This window comes from Ochotona princeps, chromosome 2 (assembly GCF_030435755.1).
Source record: "Ochotona princeps isolate mOchPri1 chromosome 2, mOchPri1.hap1, whole genome shotgun sequence".
NCBI classification, from domain to species: domain Eukaryota; kingdom Metazoa; phylum Chordata; class Mammalia; order Lagomorpha; family Ochotonidae; genus Ochotona; species Ochotona princeps.
Genome location: NC_080833.1, coordinates 510,997 through 527,632, shown reverse-complemented (window position 1 = coordinate 527,632; position 16,636 = coordinate 510,997). Strand labels below are relative to the sequence as shown.

The 16,636-nt window shown below is 67.7% G+C and overlaps 2 protein-coding genes across 2 annotated transcripts; one reads left to right on the top strand and one right to left on the bottom strand.

Moving 5' to 3' along the window:
• The first annotated feature begins 1,578 nt into the window (after positions 1 to 1,578).
• DVL1 (dishevelled segment polarity protein 1) lies at positions 1,579 to 11,017 on the top strand. Its single transcript, XM_058674179.1, has 15 exons — positions 1,579 to 1,904; positions 5,148 to 5,217; positions 5,324 to 5,442; positions 5,547 to 5,644; positions 5,847 to 5,982; positions 6,139 to 6,232; positions 6,610 to 6,679; positions 6,747 to 6,886; positions 7,217 to 7,293; positions 7,377 to 7,444; positions 7,868 to 8,020; positions 8,167 to 8,298; positions 8,364 to 8,531; positions 8,652 to 8,852; positions 10,589 to 11,017. Exons 1-15 carry the CDS (start codon positions 1,735 to 1,737, stop codon positions 10,960 to 10,962), a joined length of 2,070 nt encoding a protein of 689 aa, XP_058530162.1. The 5' UTR covers positions 1,579 to 1,734; the 3' UTR covers positions 10,963 to 11,017.
• A 951-nt stretch (positions 11,018 to 11,968) lies between these two features.
• Positions 11,969 to 15,690, bottom strand: TAS1R3 (taste 1 receptor member 3). Its single transcript, XM_004599551.2, has 6 exons — positions 15,361 to 15,690; positions 14,973 to 15,273; positions 13,593 to 14,399; positions 13,226 to 13,429; positions 13,033 to 13,153; positions 11,969 to 12,945 (listed from the first exon to the last, which is right to left on the bottom strand). Exons 1-6 carry the CDS (start codon positions 15,555 to 15,557, stop codon positions 12,008 to 12,010), a joined length of 2,568 nt encoding a protein of 855 aa, XP_004599608.2. The 5' UTR covers positions 15,558 to 15,690; the 3' UTR covers positions 11,969 to 12,007.
• Between the last annotated feature and the right edge of the window lie 946 nt (positions 15,691 to 16,636).

Genomic DNA, 16,636 nt, shown 5'->3' with positions numbered 1-16,636 from the left:
TTTTGTTTTTTTTGTTTTTAGGGTTTATTTTTATTACAAAGTCAGATATACAGAGAGGAGGAGAGACAGAGAGGAAGATCTTCGATCTGATGATTCACTCCCCAAGTGAGCACAACGGGTGGTGCTGTGCCAATCCGGAGCCAGGAGCCGGGAACCTCCTCCAGGTCTCCCACATGGGTGCAGGATCCCAAAGCATTGGGCCGTCCTACACTGCTTTCCCAGGCCACAAGCAGGGAGCTGGATGGGAAGCGGAGCTGTTGGGACCAGAACCGGTGCCCACATGGGATCCCAGTGCGTTCAAGGCAAGATTTCAGCTGCTAGGCCACGCTGTCGGGCCCCAGCTGTGTGTTGTTTTAAAGCTTTATTTATTTATGTACCTGAAAGAGACAGAGGTCTCCATCTGCTGGGTCACTCTCCAGATGGCTGGGCCAGGCTGAAGCCAGGAGCCCAGAAGTTTGTTCTGCGTCTCCCACATGGGTGCAGGAACCCAGGAACTTGGGCCATCCTCTAATGCTTTTCCAGGCCATACACAAGCAGGGAACTGGATGGGAAGTGGGGCAGCCGCGACTTGAACCCAGGCCCTTATGGGATGCCGGCATCACAGGTGGAAGCTTAGCTTGCTGTGCCACGGCACTGCCTGCCCTGCCCCAGCAGCGTTTCCTGAGCCAGTCCTGCTGGACCAAGTGTCCTGGGTGCCCAGCTCACCCTGCTGATGAAGCAGCTGCTGCCAGACACAGAGGGTTGGGTAGGGGGAATGACCCTGAGGCCGAGTGGAGGGGGCTGAAGGCCCTGGCACCGCAGCCCTCAGCCACTGGTGGGACAGGCACCAGGGTCCTGGAGGGCTGTGACCCAGCCTGTGATGCTGTGACAGTACCATGGGCTGTCTCCCAGAGCCTTCCGGTGACACCAGGGACAGGAGGGCACATGACCATCCCTGAGGACTGAGCCCTGATCCCAGGCAAGGGTGGGGAAGGACCACAGTGGTCCAGGCCCTTCTAATGGTCAGCCCTGCCTCTGGCTGCTGGGGTCATGGTGTCAGGGATCCTGGCTGAGTCTTGTTGGCCTCATCGGAAGCTGAGCATGATAGAGTCCCTGGGTGCGGCGGGACAAAGGGCTCAGGGTCCTGTGCCCATCCTGAGTCCCTTGGCCTGGCACCCGGATGACCACACTGGACACAGCCCCCTTCCCTGTCTGCCCCCACCTCCTCCGGCTCCCAGGGTGAGCTCAGCAGGGCCTGGCAGACACGAGAGGCCCAGGCTGTTCGCTTGGACAACCATGGGCCCTGGCCAAGGCTGAACGAGCCCGAAGGGCTCCCGGGGCTGCGGCGCCCGAAGGGATCCCGGGGTGTGCCTCCGACAGCCAGCCGGGGAGGGCACCGGGCCCTCGACCCGCGCGCCCGGGGGAATCCGGGGTGCGCCCCCGACAGCCAGCTGGGGAGGGCGCAGGCCCTGGGCGCGCGTGCGCAGCCCCGCCCGCCCCCGCGGGCCTCCGCGACGTCACCGGCCGCTCTCGGGCGCCCCCGGCGGCCGCGCGCTCAGCCCGGGTGCCCGCGGGGGCGGCGGGCGCGCTCCCGGCCGGGGCGGATGGGCGGGCGCGGGCGGCGGGGCGGCAGGCGGGGCGCGCGCGGGAGCGAGGCCGCGGGCCGGGCGGGCGGGGCGCAGGCCGGCGGGCGAGGAGCGCGCCCCGCGTCCGAGCCCCGGGCCGGGCCCTGAGCGCCGCCGCGGTGGCCGCGCCATGGCGGAGACCAAGATCATCTACCACATGGACGAGGAGGAGACGCCGTACTTGGTCAAGCTGCCCGTGGCGCCCGAGCGCGTCACGCTGGCCGACTTCAAGAGCGTGCTGAGCAACCGGCCCGCGCACGCCTACAAATTCTTCTTCAAGTCCATGGACCAGGACTTCGGGTCAGTGGACCGCGGGGCCGCGCGGGGTGGGGCCGGGGCGGGGCGGCGCGCCCACCCACCTGTCGGCGCCGGCCCGGGGCCGCCTCCCTGCCCGGCTCGGCTGTGTCGTTTCTCCGTAGGGGTGGGGGAGCCGGGACAGGGGGTGGGGCAGGGGTCCCAGGCCGCCGCCAGCGTCTGCTGAAGTTGTCAGGTGCGGGCCCCTGTTCCTGACAGGACAGAGGTCAAGGGTCACGGGGACGGTGGACTCTGCCCGCCGCTGCCCTGCGGTGCCTGGCCTGCGGGCCTCCGCGCTGGGAGTCATCAGCCCAGGCCTCTCCTGGCTGTCTGCGTGTGCTGAGTGGGGCTTCTGGGACAGGGAGCTGCGGGGTTGGCTGTCCCCTGGAGGCCTGACCTGGCACAGCCCTGGGTAACTCGAGTCCCCAGCTCAGCGGTGCCTGGGGGTAGGGGCCATGTCCTTGTGTGTGTGGCTGGGTCTTGCACTTGACATTGAGCCCGCCTCCTGGGTTCTGTGGTTAGGGTGGACCCTGGCAGCCCCAGGGTGTCCGGTCCATGGGACTCTTGGTGCTACGCCAGGTCTGTCCAGGGGTCTTTCCTGTGGGCCACACGGCCTCCTGACCTCTCCGGGGTGGGACTGCCTGGGCTCAGGCACAGGGCCCTGCTGTGGCCTCCCCCATAGGCCCAGCCGGTGACAAGGACCATGCCCAGGTGGAGGACCATGCACCTGGTGGATGTCCACTGTGGGCCCCAATCCCATAGGCATGCTGTGGTGCCCTGGTATGCCCTGAAGCAGCAGGAGGACTTGCTTGCAAACAGCTACAACGCAAGAATACAGCTCTGGGGACCCTGGGCACAGCCAGCTCTGGAACCAGGGGGCCCTGCTGCCTCCTCCGCCTCGGCTGCTGGTCTGGGAGCCTGGGAGCCTGGGAGGAGCCCCTGGAATGGCTCCTCCCTGTCCCCTTCCTGCAATGCTGCCTAAGCCTCAACCATCCCTCCCGCGCCAGGGTGGGTGAGGGAGAGCAGGGCTGGACGTCCACGCCGGGTGCCCAGCGAGTGTGGCTTGTGTGGAAGGGACCCTGGGCTTGACTGGGCCTAAGAAACCACAGCCTGGCAACTTGGGTCTCTGGTCCCCAGCAAGGAGGGGGCCTGAGGTTGCGGCCAGGGCTATCTGCCCCAGACTGGGACCCATGTCCCCTGTGCAAGGGGTGAAGTGGCCAAAAGCTGCTTGCCAGTACGTCATGGCTGCCCTGGCCCCGGGTCCCAGGTCTCCTGCTGTGAGTGCCTGAGGCTTCCCTGTGGGCATGAAGACAGGAGAGAGCTGGGGCAAGGCCGGGTGTCCAGGCCCCTGGCTGCCCACGCAGCTGTCCTGTTGCTCCTAGGGTCCCAGCAGATCCCCCAACTCCTGCCACAGCCCCAGCCTGGGCCTGAGAGTGGGTGCTTAGAGACCTGTGGGGCAGGCTGCAGCCAGTGGACAGTGCCTGCTGGGCAGTGCAGGACCTCAGTGCAAGAACTGGGCAGGGAGTGCCTGGCAGGGCTGCAAAGCCTACTCTGCCTCGGGTGGGGCCACAGCCAAGCAGGAGCCCCGCAGGAACCAGGGTGACCCCGTGTACCTGCTGTGGGGCCTCCACACTCTCTGGCCTGGGGCAGGGGTCGACTGTTGACAAGGGACAGTGTCCCGCACCGAGTGGCCACTGTCCCGCCTCATTGCTGGGGTTTTCTGCTTGGCTGGGATGGGCAGGGGCAGCACAGACCCCCTGGAACTGAGGCTGTGGTGTACCGGGCCGTGGCCTCGGGGAGGGTGGAGCCGTGGAGCCAACCCCCTGAGAGGGGTACCCTGTAAGGCTACGCATCAGAGGCCCTACTGGGGGCCACATCTACCCAAGGGTGAGTGAGAGAGGTGGGGGCCTGGGCACTGTGCGAGGGTAGCAGCTGTTGAGCTGTCGGTGGGCCTCCACACCCCACCCGCAGGGCCCCCTGGGGGATGGCCTCATCTGGCCTCCAGCCGTAGTCTCCCAGGCCCAGACCTGGAGTGGGGTCCCAGGCTTCCCTGTGAGGTCAGCTTAGCTCTCCAAGGTTCACCTTGGTGGAGGAGGGGACTGGGAGCCAAACCTGGCTGCTCTTAGGGTGCCCGCCTTGCGGCTTTGGTCCGGCCTTGGAGGGCCACTGGGTTGGCTGCATGGGAGCACTGGGGCGCTGTCCCCCTTCCAGCAGTGGGGTGGGAGGGAGATGGGCTTTGCCCCCAGTGCCAGACTGGGGCCAGCTCTGCCCGGGACTGGCTGAGGGCAACGTCCTGGGGCCTGTGGGCCTGGAGCTGCCGGCGGGGCTGGCCCTGCAGCTGGCATCCAGCCCGGCAGGCCACGAGGCTGCTTCCTGCCAGGTGCACACGTCCAGGCCCAGCCCCAGCTCCCCTTTCTCCACTGGGTCCAAGTCTGGGTGTGGAAAATGCCACGGCCTGGGAGGGTGGGGTGCCGGGGACTGGGCTGGGATGGCCCCCGCCCCCTGCTGCAGGCCTCACCCTGCCTGCATTGCTGACTGGCTCCTGGAGACCCAGGGCAGGGAACATGTGGATGGTCCTGCCAGCTGCTCCCTGTGAGATGTGCCCTTGCTGCCCCCTCCCCAGCCACCAGCCCCCAGCCTCTGGTCAGGCGCACAGCTGCGGCCACCTGCTGTCCCCAGGGCCCTGCAGGCTGTGTGCCAGCTGCCCTTGCAGAGCTCGGGTGGCAGAGGGTCAGGGTTACCCAAGAGCCAGGGGGTGGCTCTGTGTGGAGGCCACAGTCCCTGTGCCGGCTGGGGTACAGCACTGCCCAGCAGGCACTGTCCACTGGCTGCAGCTGCCCCACAGGCTGCCCTGCGGAAGGAGGTGCAGATCGGCCCCGGACCATCCCTGGGCACACAACAGAAGCCTGGGCAGGGGTGAGGCAGGGCGCCGGGGTGAGGGACAGGTGAGCTGCTTTGGAAATGGTGGATTTCAGGTGAGGGGAAAGGAGAGCTGGGGGTCAGGTGCCTGTCAGGGGCACAGCCCCTGTACCCCGGGGCGCAAGCAGGCCAGGAAGGGGTGATGGCCGGAGACCGGCCGGGAATGGAGCTGTGCTCATGGGTGCGTCTGAGATCACAGCCAGGGAGCCCTTCACCACACAGTCCCCCGGTCCTCCTGCTCAGGGCTAGGGCCTGAGCCCTGGACCGTCTACAGCCACTGTCTGTGGCTCAGGGTGGCCGCCACAGCCTCACAGATGCACCTGCCCCCAGGGTGGTCAAGGAGGAGATCTCGGACGACAGCGCCAGGCTGCCCTGCTTTAATGGCCGTGTGGTCTCTTGGGTGAGTCAGGAGCTGCACGGGGCAGCCTGGGGTGGCTGTGCCCCCGGCACCCTGCTGGGGTGGCCTGGAGGCATGGGCACCCCCAGCCCTCTCTCTGCTTCCACAGCTGGTCCTGGCTGAGGGCGCCCACTCGGATGCGGGGTCCCAGGGCACTGACTGCCACACGGAGCTGCCGCCGCTGGAGCGGACAGGTGGCATTGGGGACTCCCGGCCGCCCTCCTTCCAGTAAGGCCCTGCTGCACTGGGTTGGCCGACGGGGCGTGGGGGCAGCTGCCTGGGGCAGAGGAGTGGAGCTCGGCTGCCCCATGCCACCCTTCTCACTGGCACAGCCCCAATGCGGCCAGCAGCCGTGACGGCATGGACAGTGAGACAGAGTCTGTGGTCAGCCACCGGCGGGAGCGAGCCCGGCGCCGGAACCGCGAGGATGGTACCAGGCCGCCGTCACCTGGCTCTGGACCCGGGACCCGGGACCCCACCCTCCCTGGGACCCACTGGCCGCTACCCTGCTGGCCGGGGTGGGGTGGGAGGGTTGTCCCTGAGCAGACCAAGGGCCCTCCCCACCACGACGTGGGAGGTGTCCCGCTCCCTTGCAGCGCCCACAGCAAGCTCTCTTCCTGCTCTCCCTGCAGTCTCACGGGCTAATGGACACGCCAGGGGCGAGCGGCGGCGGGAGCTGGGGCTGCCCCCGGACAGCGCGTCCGCAGCGCTGAGCAGCGAGCTCGAGTCCAGCAGCTTCGTGGACTCGGAGGAGGACAACACGAGCCGGTGCGGGGGGCGCACGGGGGCACCTGGGGTGCAGGTGCAGGCGTCCTTCGGGGCCTGCCTGTGCAGGGGGTGTCAGTGCAGGCCTGCGCGGCCGCCAGGGTAGCTGGGGGTCCTCGGCGTCGGGTCCCTGCCTGCTGACCGCTGCCCTTCTTGCAGGCTGAGCAGTTCCACCGAGCAGAGCACATCGTCCAGGCTCATCCGAAAACACAAGCGCAGGCGGCGGAAGCAGCGCTTGCGTCAGACTGACCGAGTGGGTGGCGGGCAGGGCGAGCCGCGGGGGCGTGGCCGAGGGCGGAGAGGGGCGGGGCGAGCCATAGGGGCGGGACTGTGGGCAGAGAGGGGCAGGGCCTGTCCAGGGTGGAGCAGTGGGTGGAGAGGGGGCGGGGTGAGCCCATGGGCGGGGCCTGTCCAGGGGCGTGGCTGTGGGCAGAGATGGGTGGGGCTTTCCAGGGGGCGAGGTTACATGAGCGGCGGGGTGGCGGGCGGGGAGAGGGGCGGGGCTACAGGAGGGCGGGGCCTTCCAGGGGCGGGGCGGGCAGTGTCTGGGCGTGGCCGGCGTGCATGGCCGCGGGTGTGGGTGGCCCAGGTCGGGGTGCAGTGCCTGCTCCTTACCGCGGCCCTCCGCAGGCCTCCTCCTTCAGCAGCATCACAGATTCCACCATGTCCCTCAACATCGTCACGGTGACGCTCAACATGGGTGAGGCCCCGCGGACGGGGGGGAATGGCCGGGGGCCCGCGGACCTCGCTGACCGCCCCTCCCGCAGAGCGGCACCACTTCCTGGGCATCAGCATCGTGGGCCAGAGCAACGACCGCGGGGACGGCGGCATCTACATTGGCTCCATCATGAAGGGGGGCGCTGTGGCCGCGGACGGCCGCATCGAACCGGGGGACATGCTGCTGCAGGTGGGCGAGGGACCGCCACTGCCCTTGATCCTACCCTGCCGTCCAACCCCTCACCTGCTGACCCTGACCCTGCCCTAACCCCTCACCCTGCTGACCCTGACCCTAACCCTAACCCCTCACCCTGCTGACCCTGACCCCTCACCTGCTGACCCTGACCCCTCACCTGCTGACCCTGACCCCTCACCCTGTGACCCTGACCCCTCACCTGCTGACCCTGACCCCTCACCCTGTGACCCTGACCCCTCACCTGCTGACCCTGACCCCTCACCCTGTTGACCCTGACCTTAATCCCTCACCCTGCTGACCCTGACCCTGACCCCTCACTTGCAGGTGAATGACGTGAACTTTGAGAACATGAGTAATGATGATGCAGTGCGGGTGCTGCGTGAAATCGTGTCCCAGACGGGGTGAGGGGGCGCTCTGAGGGCATTGGGGTGGATGGTGGGGGGCTTGGCCCAAGGTCTGCTCTTGTAACCTACTGGCCCCACAGGCCCATCAGCCTCACAGTGGCCAAGTGTTGGGACCCCACGCCTCGCAGCTACTTCACCATCCCAAGGGGTGAGTAGTCCACCAGGCAGGGGAGGGTGGGCGTCCCCCATCCCGACTGCGTGTCCTGCTGTCCCTCTGTCCACTCACTGTCCTCCACCCCGGCCGCGTGTCCTGCTGTCCCTCTGTCCACTCACTGTCCCCCACCCCAGCCGCGTGTCCTGCTGTCCCTCTGTGCACTCACTGTCCTCCACCCCGGCTGCGTGTCCTGCTGTCCCTCTGACCCTGTCCTCCACCCAAGCCGCGTGTCCTGCTGTCCCTCTGTCCACTCACTGTCCTCCACCCCGGTTGCGTGTCCTGCTGTCCCTCTGTCCACTCACTGTCCCCCACCCCGGCCGCGTGTCCTGCTGTCCCTCTGTCCCTGTCCCCCACCCTGGCTGCATGTCTTGCTGTCCCTCTGTCCACTCACTGTCCCTGTTCACTGGTACCTGCCAGCTGACCCTGTGCGGCCCATCGACCCCGCTGCCTGGCTGTCACACACGGCGGCACTGACTGGAGCCCTGCCCCGCTATGGTGCTAGCCCCTGCTCCAGCGCGGTCACCCGCAGCAGCTCCTCCTCGCTGACCAGCTCGGTGCCCGGTGCTCCACGTAAGTGGTGTCCAGGGAGCTCAGGGGAGCCCACGGTGCCCACGCCCTCCTGAGCGCGCACGCGGGTGCCGCCGTGTGCCCGCCTGCTTCCGGAGGGGTGCATGGCCCACAGGGGCCTAGCCCGGGCTGAGCGGGGTCACCCACAGAGCTGCCGGAGGCGCCGCTGACGGTCAAGAGCGACATGAGTGCCGTGGTGCGCCTCATGCAGCTGCCGGACTCGGGCCTGGAGATCCGCGACCGCATGTGGCTCAAGATCACCATTGCCGACGCCGTCATCGGTGAGTGGTGAGTGGCGGGGGGCGGCGGGGGCGGCGGCGTCCCGGGCTGACTCGCGGTGCGCCAGGGGCGGACGTGGTGGACTGGCTCTACGCGCACGTCGAGGGCTTCAAGGAGCGGCGTGAGGCGCGCAAGTACGCCGGCGGCCTGCTGCGGCGCGGCTTCCTGCGGCACACGGTCAACAAGGTCACCTTCTCCGAGCAGTGCTACTATGTCTTCGGGGACCTGAGCGGCAGTGAGTGGGCTGTGGAGGACCCGAGGGCCCGGCAGCCCCCACCCCCGGGGGTCAGGAGCCCCGCCCACAGGGCCCAGCAGCCCCCTCCTTCCCTGGCTCACGCACCCTCATTCTCCTCAGATCTTGCAGCCCTAAGTCTTGGCAGCGGTCCCGGCGGGGCTCCAGACCAGGAGGCCCCAGCTCCGCCACCACCCCCCACGGCCCCCTGGTCCTTGGGCCAGGGCTACCCCTACGTGTACCCTGGCCCCCCGCCCTGCTTCCCGCCCGCCTACCAGGACCCTGGCTTCAGCTACGGCACTGCTGCCAGCCAACAAAGTGACGGTGAGACTGCAGACCCACCCCACCGGCCCCCCAGCTTTGCTGCTCCCACCGCTGCTGCCCCCTATGCTCCTGCGCGGTGGGAGGGGGGCACCTGTGAGGTGTCTGCTTGTGCCTGGTCCCTGGTGTGGCAAGAGTGGGCAGGGGGAGTGTGAGAGTGACCATCTGGGCCCAGGGCGGTGAGGTCAGCCTCCATCTTGTGACACCTACAGCCTGGTGGGAGGTCACACAGCAACCCTGTCTCCAGGGGCAGCCCAGGGGCACTGAGAGGGCCCTGGGATAACAGAGGCAGACAGCCATGGGGTGCAGACTGTAGGGGTGCAGGCGGCCATGGGGTGCAGACGGCCATCGGGGTGCAGACGGCCATGGGGTGCAGACGGCCATCGGGGTGCAGACGGCCATGGGGTGCAGACGGCCATCGGGATGCAGACGGCCATGGGGGTGCAGACGGCCATGGGGGTGCAGACGGCCATGGGGTGCAGGCAGCCGTGGGGGTGTGCAGCAAGCCAGTAGGAGATGCCGCAGCTGGTGGGGACCCAGCCAGGGGTGGTGGACAGGGCTGTGGGCTGGAGGAGTCTGAGGACAAGCCGGATGAGATGGCTGTGGGCCTGGGCTGACCTGGCCAAGTCCTGCCCAGCTCAAGGTTAAATGCAAAGAGGCTGGGTAGGCTGGCCTGGAGGGGGACTTGCGCCTTGCTTCTGCCTTCCCCCGGGCCTGACCCATCCGCCCCCTCCCCCATGTGTGACCTGGCCATGCCCCCCCGTGCATGACCCGTCATGCCCCCATGTGTGCCCCATCTGCCCATGTGTGACCCGTCCACGCCCCCCATGTGTGACCTATCCACGCCCTCCCCCATGTGTGACCCATCCATGCCCTCCCCATGTGTGACCCATCTGCCCATGTGTGACCCGTCCACGCCCCCCATGTGTGACCCGTCCACGCCCTCCCCATGTGTGACCCATCTGCCTGTGTGTGACCCATCTGCCCATGTGTGACCCTTCTACGCCCCCCATGTGTGACCTGTCTGCCCATGAGTGACCTGTCCATGCCCCCATGTGTGACCCATCCACGCCCTCCCCCATGTGTGACCCGTCCACGCCCTCCCCCTTTGTGACCCGTCCACGCCCTCCCCCTTGTGTGACCCGTCCACACCCTCCCGAGCGTGACCCATCCACAATCTCCTCTTTGTGTGACCGGTCCACACCCTCCCCTCTTTGTGACCCGTCCACGCCCTCCCCCTTGTGTGACCCGTTCACGCCCTCCTCTTTGTGTGACCCGTCCACCCCTGCCCTTCTGAGTGTGACCAGTCCACGCCCTCCCCCTTGTGTGACCCATCCACGCCCTCCTGAGTGTGACCCGTGTTATCCTTGCTTTGTGCTGAGCAACCCTTAGACTGAAGGACTAGCGGAGTGGACCCTCGGGACCGGTAAGCCCAGGTCCTTCCTGGCGTCCCTCCCGGCATGTCCCACATGTTCCCACCACGTCTGAGGAGCCCAGGATGAGGGCTGGGCCCAAACTGCTGGCCAGGGCTGTGGGTCACGTCAGCCAGGACGGCCAGTGGGGCCAGGTTCAGGAGTGGGTGAGGTGTGGAGTCCCTGTAAGCCTGCTTCTGCCCTTCATCCAAGCCCTGTGTGCATGGCTGGCCCTCCTGCCCCACCCTGGTAAGGGGTCGCCGGCAGCCCCTGGCAATGGCTGGCCTGCCGCTGACCGGCCTGTGCCTCCGTCCCATCTCCCTACAGGCAGCAGAAGTGGCGGGTCCACCCAGAGCAGCCGTCGGGCCCCTGGCCGAGAGGAGCGCCGGGCGTCTGGAGCTGGGGGCAGCGGGAGTGAGTCGGACCCTGCGGCCCCCAGTGCCGTGGGCAGCAGCAGCTGGCGAGAGCGCCCGGTGAGCCAGCTCAGCCGCACCAGCAGCCCAGGCACCCAGGCCCCCAGCACCACCCCAGGGCTGCCCTCGCCACACCCCCTGACCATGGCCCACCCCATGGCCGGGGGGCCTCCTGGGGCGCCGCCTGTCCGTGAGCTGGCTGCTGTGCCCCCAGAGCTGACAGGCAGCCGCCAGTCTTTCCAGAAGGCCATGGGGAACCCCTGTGAGTTCTTCGTGGACATCATGTGACGGGAACCGTCCTTGCCTGCACATGGCCGCCCTGTGGGGTTCCAGCCTGGCAGGCCCAGGGTGAGGTGCTGGGTGCTCTGCTTGGGCAGGTCCCATCTTCCCTGCTCAGCGTGAGCCTCTGGGACCCTGACCCACCCTCCCTCCACACCCTGGCCTCCCTGTGGCCCCTGCTGTCCTGTAGAACCCCTCTCCCAGACTGAGTGGGTGGCCTTGGCAGCCAGATGAAATCCCTGTGCCCAGTGGCCGCCCCGAGGGGCCCTAATTTATTTATTTATTGCCAGCCCGTGTGCTCTGGGGGTGGCCCGGCCAGCTGCCTGCTCCTGCTCTCCCCTCGGAGGCGGTGTGGGGCTGGGGGGCCTGGGGCTGCTGCAGGAATGCGCCGTGCCCCACCCACCCCACTCAGTTTGCACTGGGGTAGCCGGCAGTTCCCATGGAGCTGCTGCTGGGTAAATGCTATTTTAAACACTAAAAGCGTTTAATTTTATGGACTGACATGTAGCTGTGTTCCTTCTCTGTCCCAGCAGCTGTGGGGTCCTGGCGGCTGGTTTTCTGTCCAAGGTGCTGGCTCCAGGGTCCCAGTTGCCGCTGGCCTTGGTGCTGACGCACAGCAACGGGGCTCTGTCCACCAGGCTGCTGGCAGGAGTAGCTCCATTTGGCCTGCTTGGGCTGGGGCAGGAGGACAAGCTGACCTCTGCCACAAGCACTCGCCCACCACCCTCCCCTTCCTGCTGCCTGGACAGGGTGCCGGGCAGGCTGGGGCTGCTGTGGCCCGTGACGGCTGTCCAGTTGCACCTTCCACTTGTCAGGCCTGGCACTGTCATGCCCAGTGCATTGGGGGCACCTGGCCAGGCCTGACCTATGGTTCAGCAAGGACAGAGGCAGAACCTAAGGGGTTGCTGTGGGGTCGTCACAGGCAGCATGGGGTCATGGGCGGAGCCTGGGGGTCGCTGTGGGGTCGTCACAGGCAGCATGGAGTCAGATTTTTGAGCTGGAGGTCACAGGGGCAGTGGGGCTGCTGCTGGGGTAGGGGGCTCCTGCCTCGGGGTCACCCGTTTGTCCCTGGGCCACCCTGCCCAGTCACAGTGGCCTCTCCCAGGAAGAACTCTGGGGTGTTGAGGTGCGGCTGCCACAGGAGCAGGTAGCACTTGGGCAGGTGGAAGGCAGCCAGGATACCCAGGGCACAGACCAGGATGCCACCCATCTGTACAGCGGGCTGGTAGGCCACCTGCACGTTGGCCAGGAGGGGCACAAAGGAGACCCAGGTAATAAAGTAGGCCAGCATGGCGAAGGTGAGGCCGCGGGCACGGTTGTAGCGGCCAGGCCGGCTCTGCACCAGGAAGGTGCCCAGGAAGCAGAGGAAGGCCAGGGCGGCGTTGGGTGCGTGCAGCAGCGCAAGGCCGGCCCAGGAGCGTGGGCGGCAGTGCACCAGAACCTCTGTGGGCAGCACCTGCCAGTCCATCACCACCTCAGGGGGGAAGGCCACCAGGTACCAGGTGCACATGGCTGCCTCCACCAGGATGGCCAGCAGCAAAGCCAGCCAGGCCCGGGGCCCCCGCAGGAAGGACCGCAGCTGGGTGGCCCAGGCAGGTGGCAGCTCCGACTCCACGAAGGTGTCGGCCGCCTGCAGCAAGAGGGAGCTGAGGCAGCCGGTGAGCAGCAGGTGTGCAAGAGGCTGCTGGGCCAGGCAGCTGGCGGGCTGGGGCCAGCCGGGGAACAGCAGGACAGTGAGGCAGAGCAGGGCCAGGCAGGCCAGGCCGAAGCAGGCCAGCAGCCCTCCAGAGGCCTGGACCAGCGGGCTGTGCCGGTGGCGGAGGAAGAGCCTGAGGGCGCCCAACGCCAGGCCAAGTGCCAGGCCCAGCAGCAGCAGCAGTAGCAGCAGCGCCGGCTCTCCCCACGCCAGGAACCTGGGCCTGCGTGGGTAGCAGCGCGTGCTGCGGTCTGGGGACCAGTGGTCGTGGGCGCACGGGGTGCATGTGGGGTCGTCTGTGGGGAACGAGGAAAGAGGGTGTTGGGCAGCGTCGCCGGGGCCCTTGACCTGGCCTCGGGGTCGTCCCAGGGCTACCAGCTCACCTGGGTTGTGCCGGTAGGTGCCAGCCTTGCAGTCGGCACAGTCATAGCAACAGGAGTGGAAGCCCTTGACCCGGCGCACCTGACCCTCTCGGCACTGCCGGGAGCACTGGGACTCGGGTTCCTGCCAACGCGGCCAGTTCAGGCCCTGCGCGGTGGCCAGGCGCCCACCCCTCCCGCGGGGCTCCGCCCTCACCCGGTTGTCGGGCGTATGCCAGCTCATCTGGGCGCGGTTTAGGGAGAGTCGCCCATCGAAAGTGCCCACGGTGTGGAACTCGGGCCTGGGGCCCCGCCACAGCCACAGCTTCAGGTCGTACTGCATGCTCACGCTGCCCGAGGCGTCGAAGTGCAGGTCCAGGTCTGCTGCCCGGAAGCTCAAGTTGGACATGCGCTGCAGGAGCTGTGGGGGCGTGGCCGCGAGTGGAGGGGGGGCGGGGCCTAGGCGGGTGGGGCGGGGCATGGCCTAGGCAGGCGTGCCTGCTGTGGGGCGGGGCCTAGGCGGGGGCGGGGCCCGAGGCGCGGGCCGCACAGGCGCAGTGGCTGCGACCGCCCGCCGCTCTCACCTGCCAGGGCCTCACGCGCTCTTGCGTCGGGCACCCGGACGCATTGCAGCGCAGCGTGTCATGCAGGGCCTGGGCCACGCTGTGCACTGCGGCGTAGGTGGCGAAGATCTGGTGGTGCAGCTGCCCAGCCGCCAAGTTCTGCAGTAGCCAAGCGGACAGATTCTGCGGGGAGAGGCGGTCACAGTGCGGGCAGCGCGGCCCCACCGCGTGCTCCTCCAGGCCTGGCTGCTCCGTGTCCAGCGAGGTGCAGAAGGTGGGGTTGGCAGCCAGGGCCAGGCGGGTCTGCACATACCCAGGGAACTGGTGCAGCGGGGCCCCCCGCTGCAGGAAGCCCAGCACCGTGCCCATCTGAGCCATGCCTGGCAGCGTCATGACCAGGTCTGAGGTCAGCCAGGCCTCACTGGCCACCCACACCTTGGGCAGGAGTTTGGAGTAGATGCAGTGGCGGAAGAGGGCCTGGGCAGCCTGGGCCGAGGCAAACACCACCACCACCTGCACACTGCTGCGGTTCACCTGGCGCAGCAGGTCCTTCAGCTGCTCCTGCCGCAGGCTGTCCGTCGAGGACAGCGGCGCCAGGCCCTCGTGCGCGATGCACACGTTCTTGCTGCTGGCCAAGTTCGAGAAGATGTTCAGGCCCTGCCGGCCATACTCATCGTCGCTGCCCACGGCAGCCACCCAGTTCCAGCCCAGCTCCAGTAGCAGCTCCACAGTGGCTGCCAGCTGCACACGGTCGCTGGGCACCGTGCGGAAGAAGGACGGGAAAGTGTCCCGGTTGCTCAGCTGCTCCATGCTGGCGCCAAAGCTGACCTGAGGGGCAGGGCGCGCTGGACACATCTGTGTGTTGGGAGGGGGCGGGGAGAGGGCCAGGCCAGCAGACCGCGGCGAGGGTGCCTCTTGTGTGTGGTGGGGTGGGGAGGGTGCTGTGGGGGGTAGTTGTGCTGGCAGCAGGGGGGCACCGTGTATGGCAGGCTGGGTTGGCAGGAACTGGGGGTGGGGACCATGCCGGTAGGCAGCAAGGAGGGGTGCTGGGGTGGGAGGCCAGGCCAGTGGGCAGCAGGGTGGTCCTGGGCCAGTAAGCAGCCTGGGGGGAAGGCCAGGCTGGTGGGCAGCGGAGGAGGGTCCTGGGTTGGGCCAGGGGACAGCAAGGGCACCCTGGGCTAGGCTGAAGGGCAGCCAGGGTGAGGTCTGGCTGGCGGGCAGCAGGGGATTCCTGGGCCAAGCTGGAGGGCAGCCAGGGGGAGGCCGGGTCAGTAGGCAGCCAGGGGGAGGCCAGGCCAGTGGGCAGCAGGGGGTTCCTGGGTCAGCAGGCAGCCAGGGAAAGGCGGGGCCAGTGGGCAGCAGGGGGTCCTGGGCTGGGCCAGCAGGCAGCGGGGGGCCCACCTGGGGCATGAGGAAGAAGCTGAAGAACTTGCCGGTGATGAGAGCCAGCTCGGACGAGTGGGGCCCGATGACGGCCAGCACGCGGGGCTGGTACTGGGAGTAGTCACAGTAAGCGGCGATGTCCTGGCTGCCGGCCTCGGCCAGGAACATGAGGCTGGGCTTCATGGTGGCCATGGGGTCCGAGCACGTGTCAAACAGATCATAGCCCAGGCGCGGCCCGGGAAGCAGGTCTGACCTGTTGTTGACCTCCTCCACGGCCATCTGCAGGGCCAGGGCCAGGGCCAGGCCGAGGGGCGAGAACCTGCACCGTGTGGAGAGGGGGCGGGGGTTGGCTGCCACTGGGACCCTGACCACCCCCAGCCCCCGTGGGCCGCTCCCGCTGCCTGACCTGGAACATGTGGTGCTGTGGGGCCGGGGCCGGCCGCCCAGGCTGGCCTCTTCAGGCAAGCCCAGTGGGAAGAGCCCGCCCAGGATGTAGTCTCCATGCATCTTGAGCTGCCGGGAGAGGCACAGTGGGGCCCCTGTCCTAGGGCCCAGGAGTACCATGAGGCCAAGGCCAAGGCCCAGGAGAGCCCGGCCGGGCATGGCAGCTGCAGTGCGGGCAGGTGTGCGAGTGCTGGGTCTGCCAGGGACTCAGGTGTGGTCAGTCTGGGGGAGGGCCCTGGATTTGTTTAGCAAAACCCTTGCTGTCCTTACTGGCCAGTCCCCAGGTGCCTCCACTAGGGCTTCGGGTGGCCCTGGACATGCTTCCCTGCCCATGCCCCTCAGCACCTCCACCCCCACCCTGATGCAGCCGGCCGGCCAAGAGGAGGAACCAGTCAGACCAAGGCCCTGGGGTCTGCCCTCTGTAGCCGCAGGTGGCACCTGCCTTGGGTGGGGTGCTCTGGTGGGGTGGAAGTAGGGCCCGCTCAGGAGCATGTGGCCTCCAAAGGGTCTAGGGGTCTGACCCCAACCCTGCACCCCCAGATCCCTCTGGGGACAGAGCTGGCCAGGAAGGGGGACATGCAAACATGGAGGAAAAGCCTAAGCAAACCAGCAGCTGCTGGGCTGTGCCTGCATGGCGGGGGGCTGCCCCGTGCCTCTGCTTGGCTCTAACCCCAGCTCTGGGAGCCCTGGGGCTGCCAAGCCCAGGCCCTGTAGGGAACCCATGTGTGTCACACGGCTTTACTCTAGGCCTATCAGCCCTTCAGCCACCTTTGTGGACACCACATGGGGGGCCTGGGAGTCTGTGTCCAGACCACCGCAAAGGCACATCACTGGCCCCACTTGGACGGGCTCTCCTCCCCACCCAGGGCTGTGAATCCTGGGCGAGGCCTTGCACCTGTCTGCCTGCCTGTGAAGTGGCAGTCATTGGGACCCAGCCCTCCCCTGCCCCACCCCCAGCCTCAGCTCAGTTGCGTCCCCTCCCAGCCTTGCTGAGCACCTGGCCTACTCCCCAACTCCTGTTTCGGATGCCACACCTGGTCCCATGAATGTGCTTTATTGATGTCGCAAGGCGCTACACATGTCGGCTCCCAGGAGCCCCGTGCCCCAGGTGCTCGCCTTGGATGGGTCTGCTGTCCTGAGAGTGGAGTCCCAGAGGTCTCTCTGCAGCCTGGAGCAGCAGCGGATGGTGGAGCTAGGTCAGGCAGGGGCCCTGTTCCACTGCCACGGCTGCCACGCCC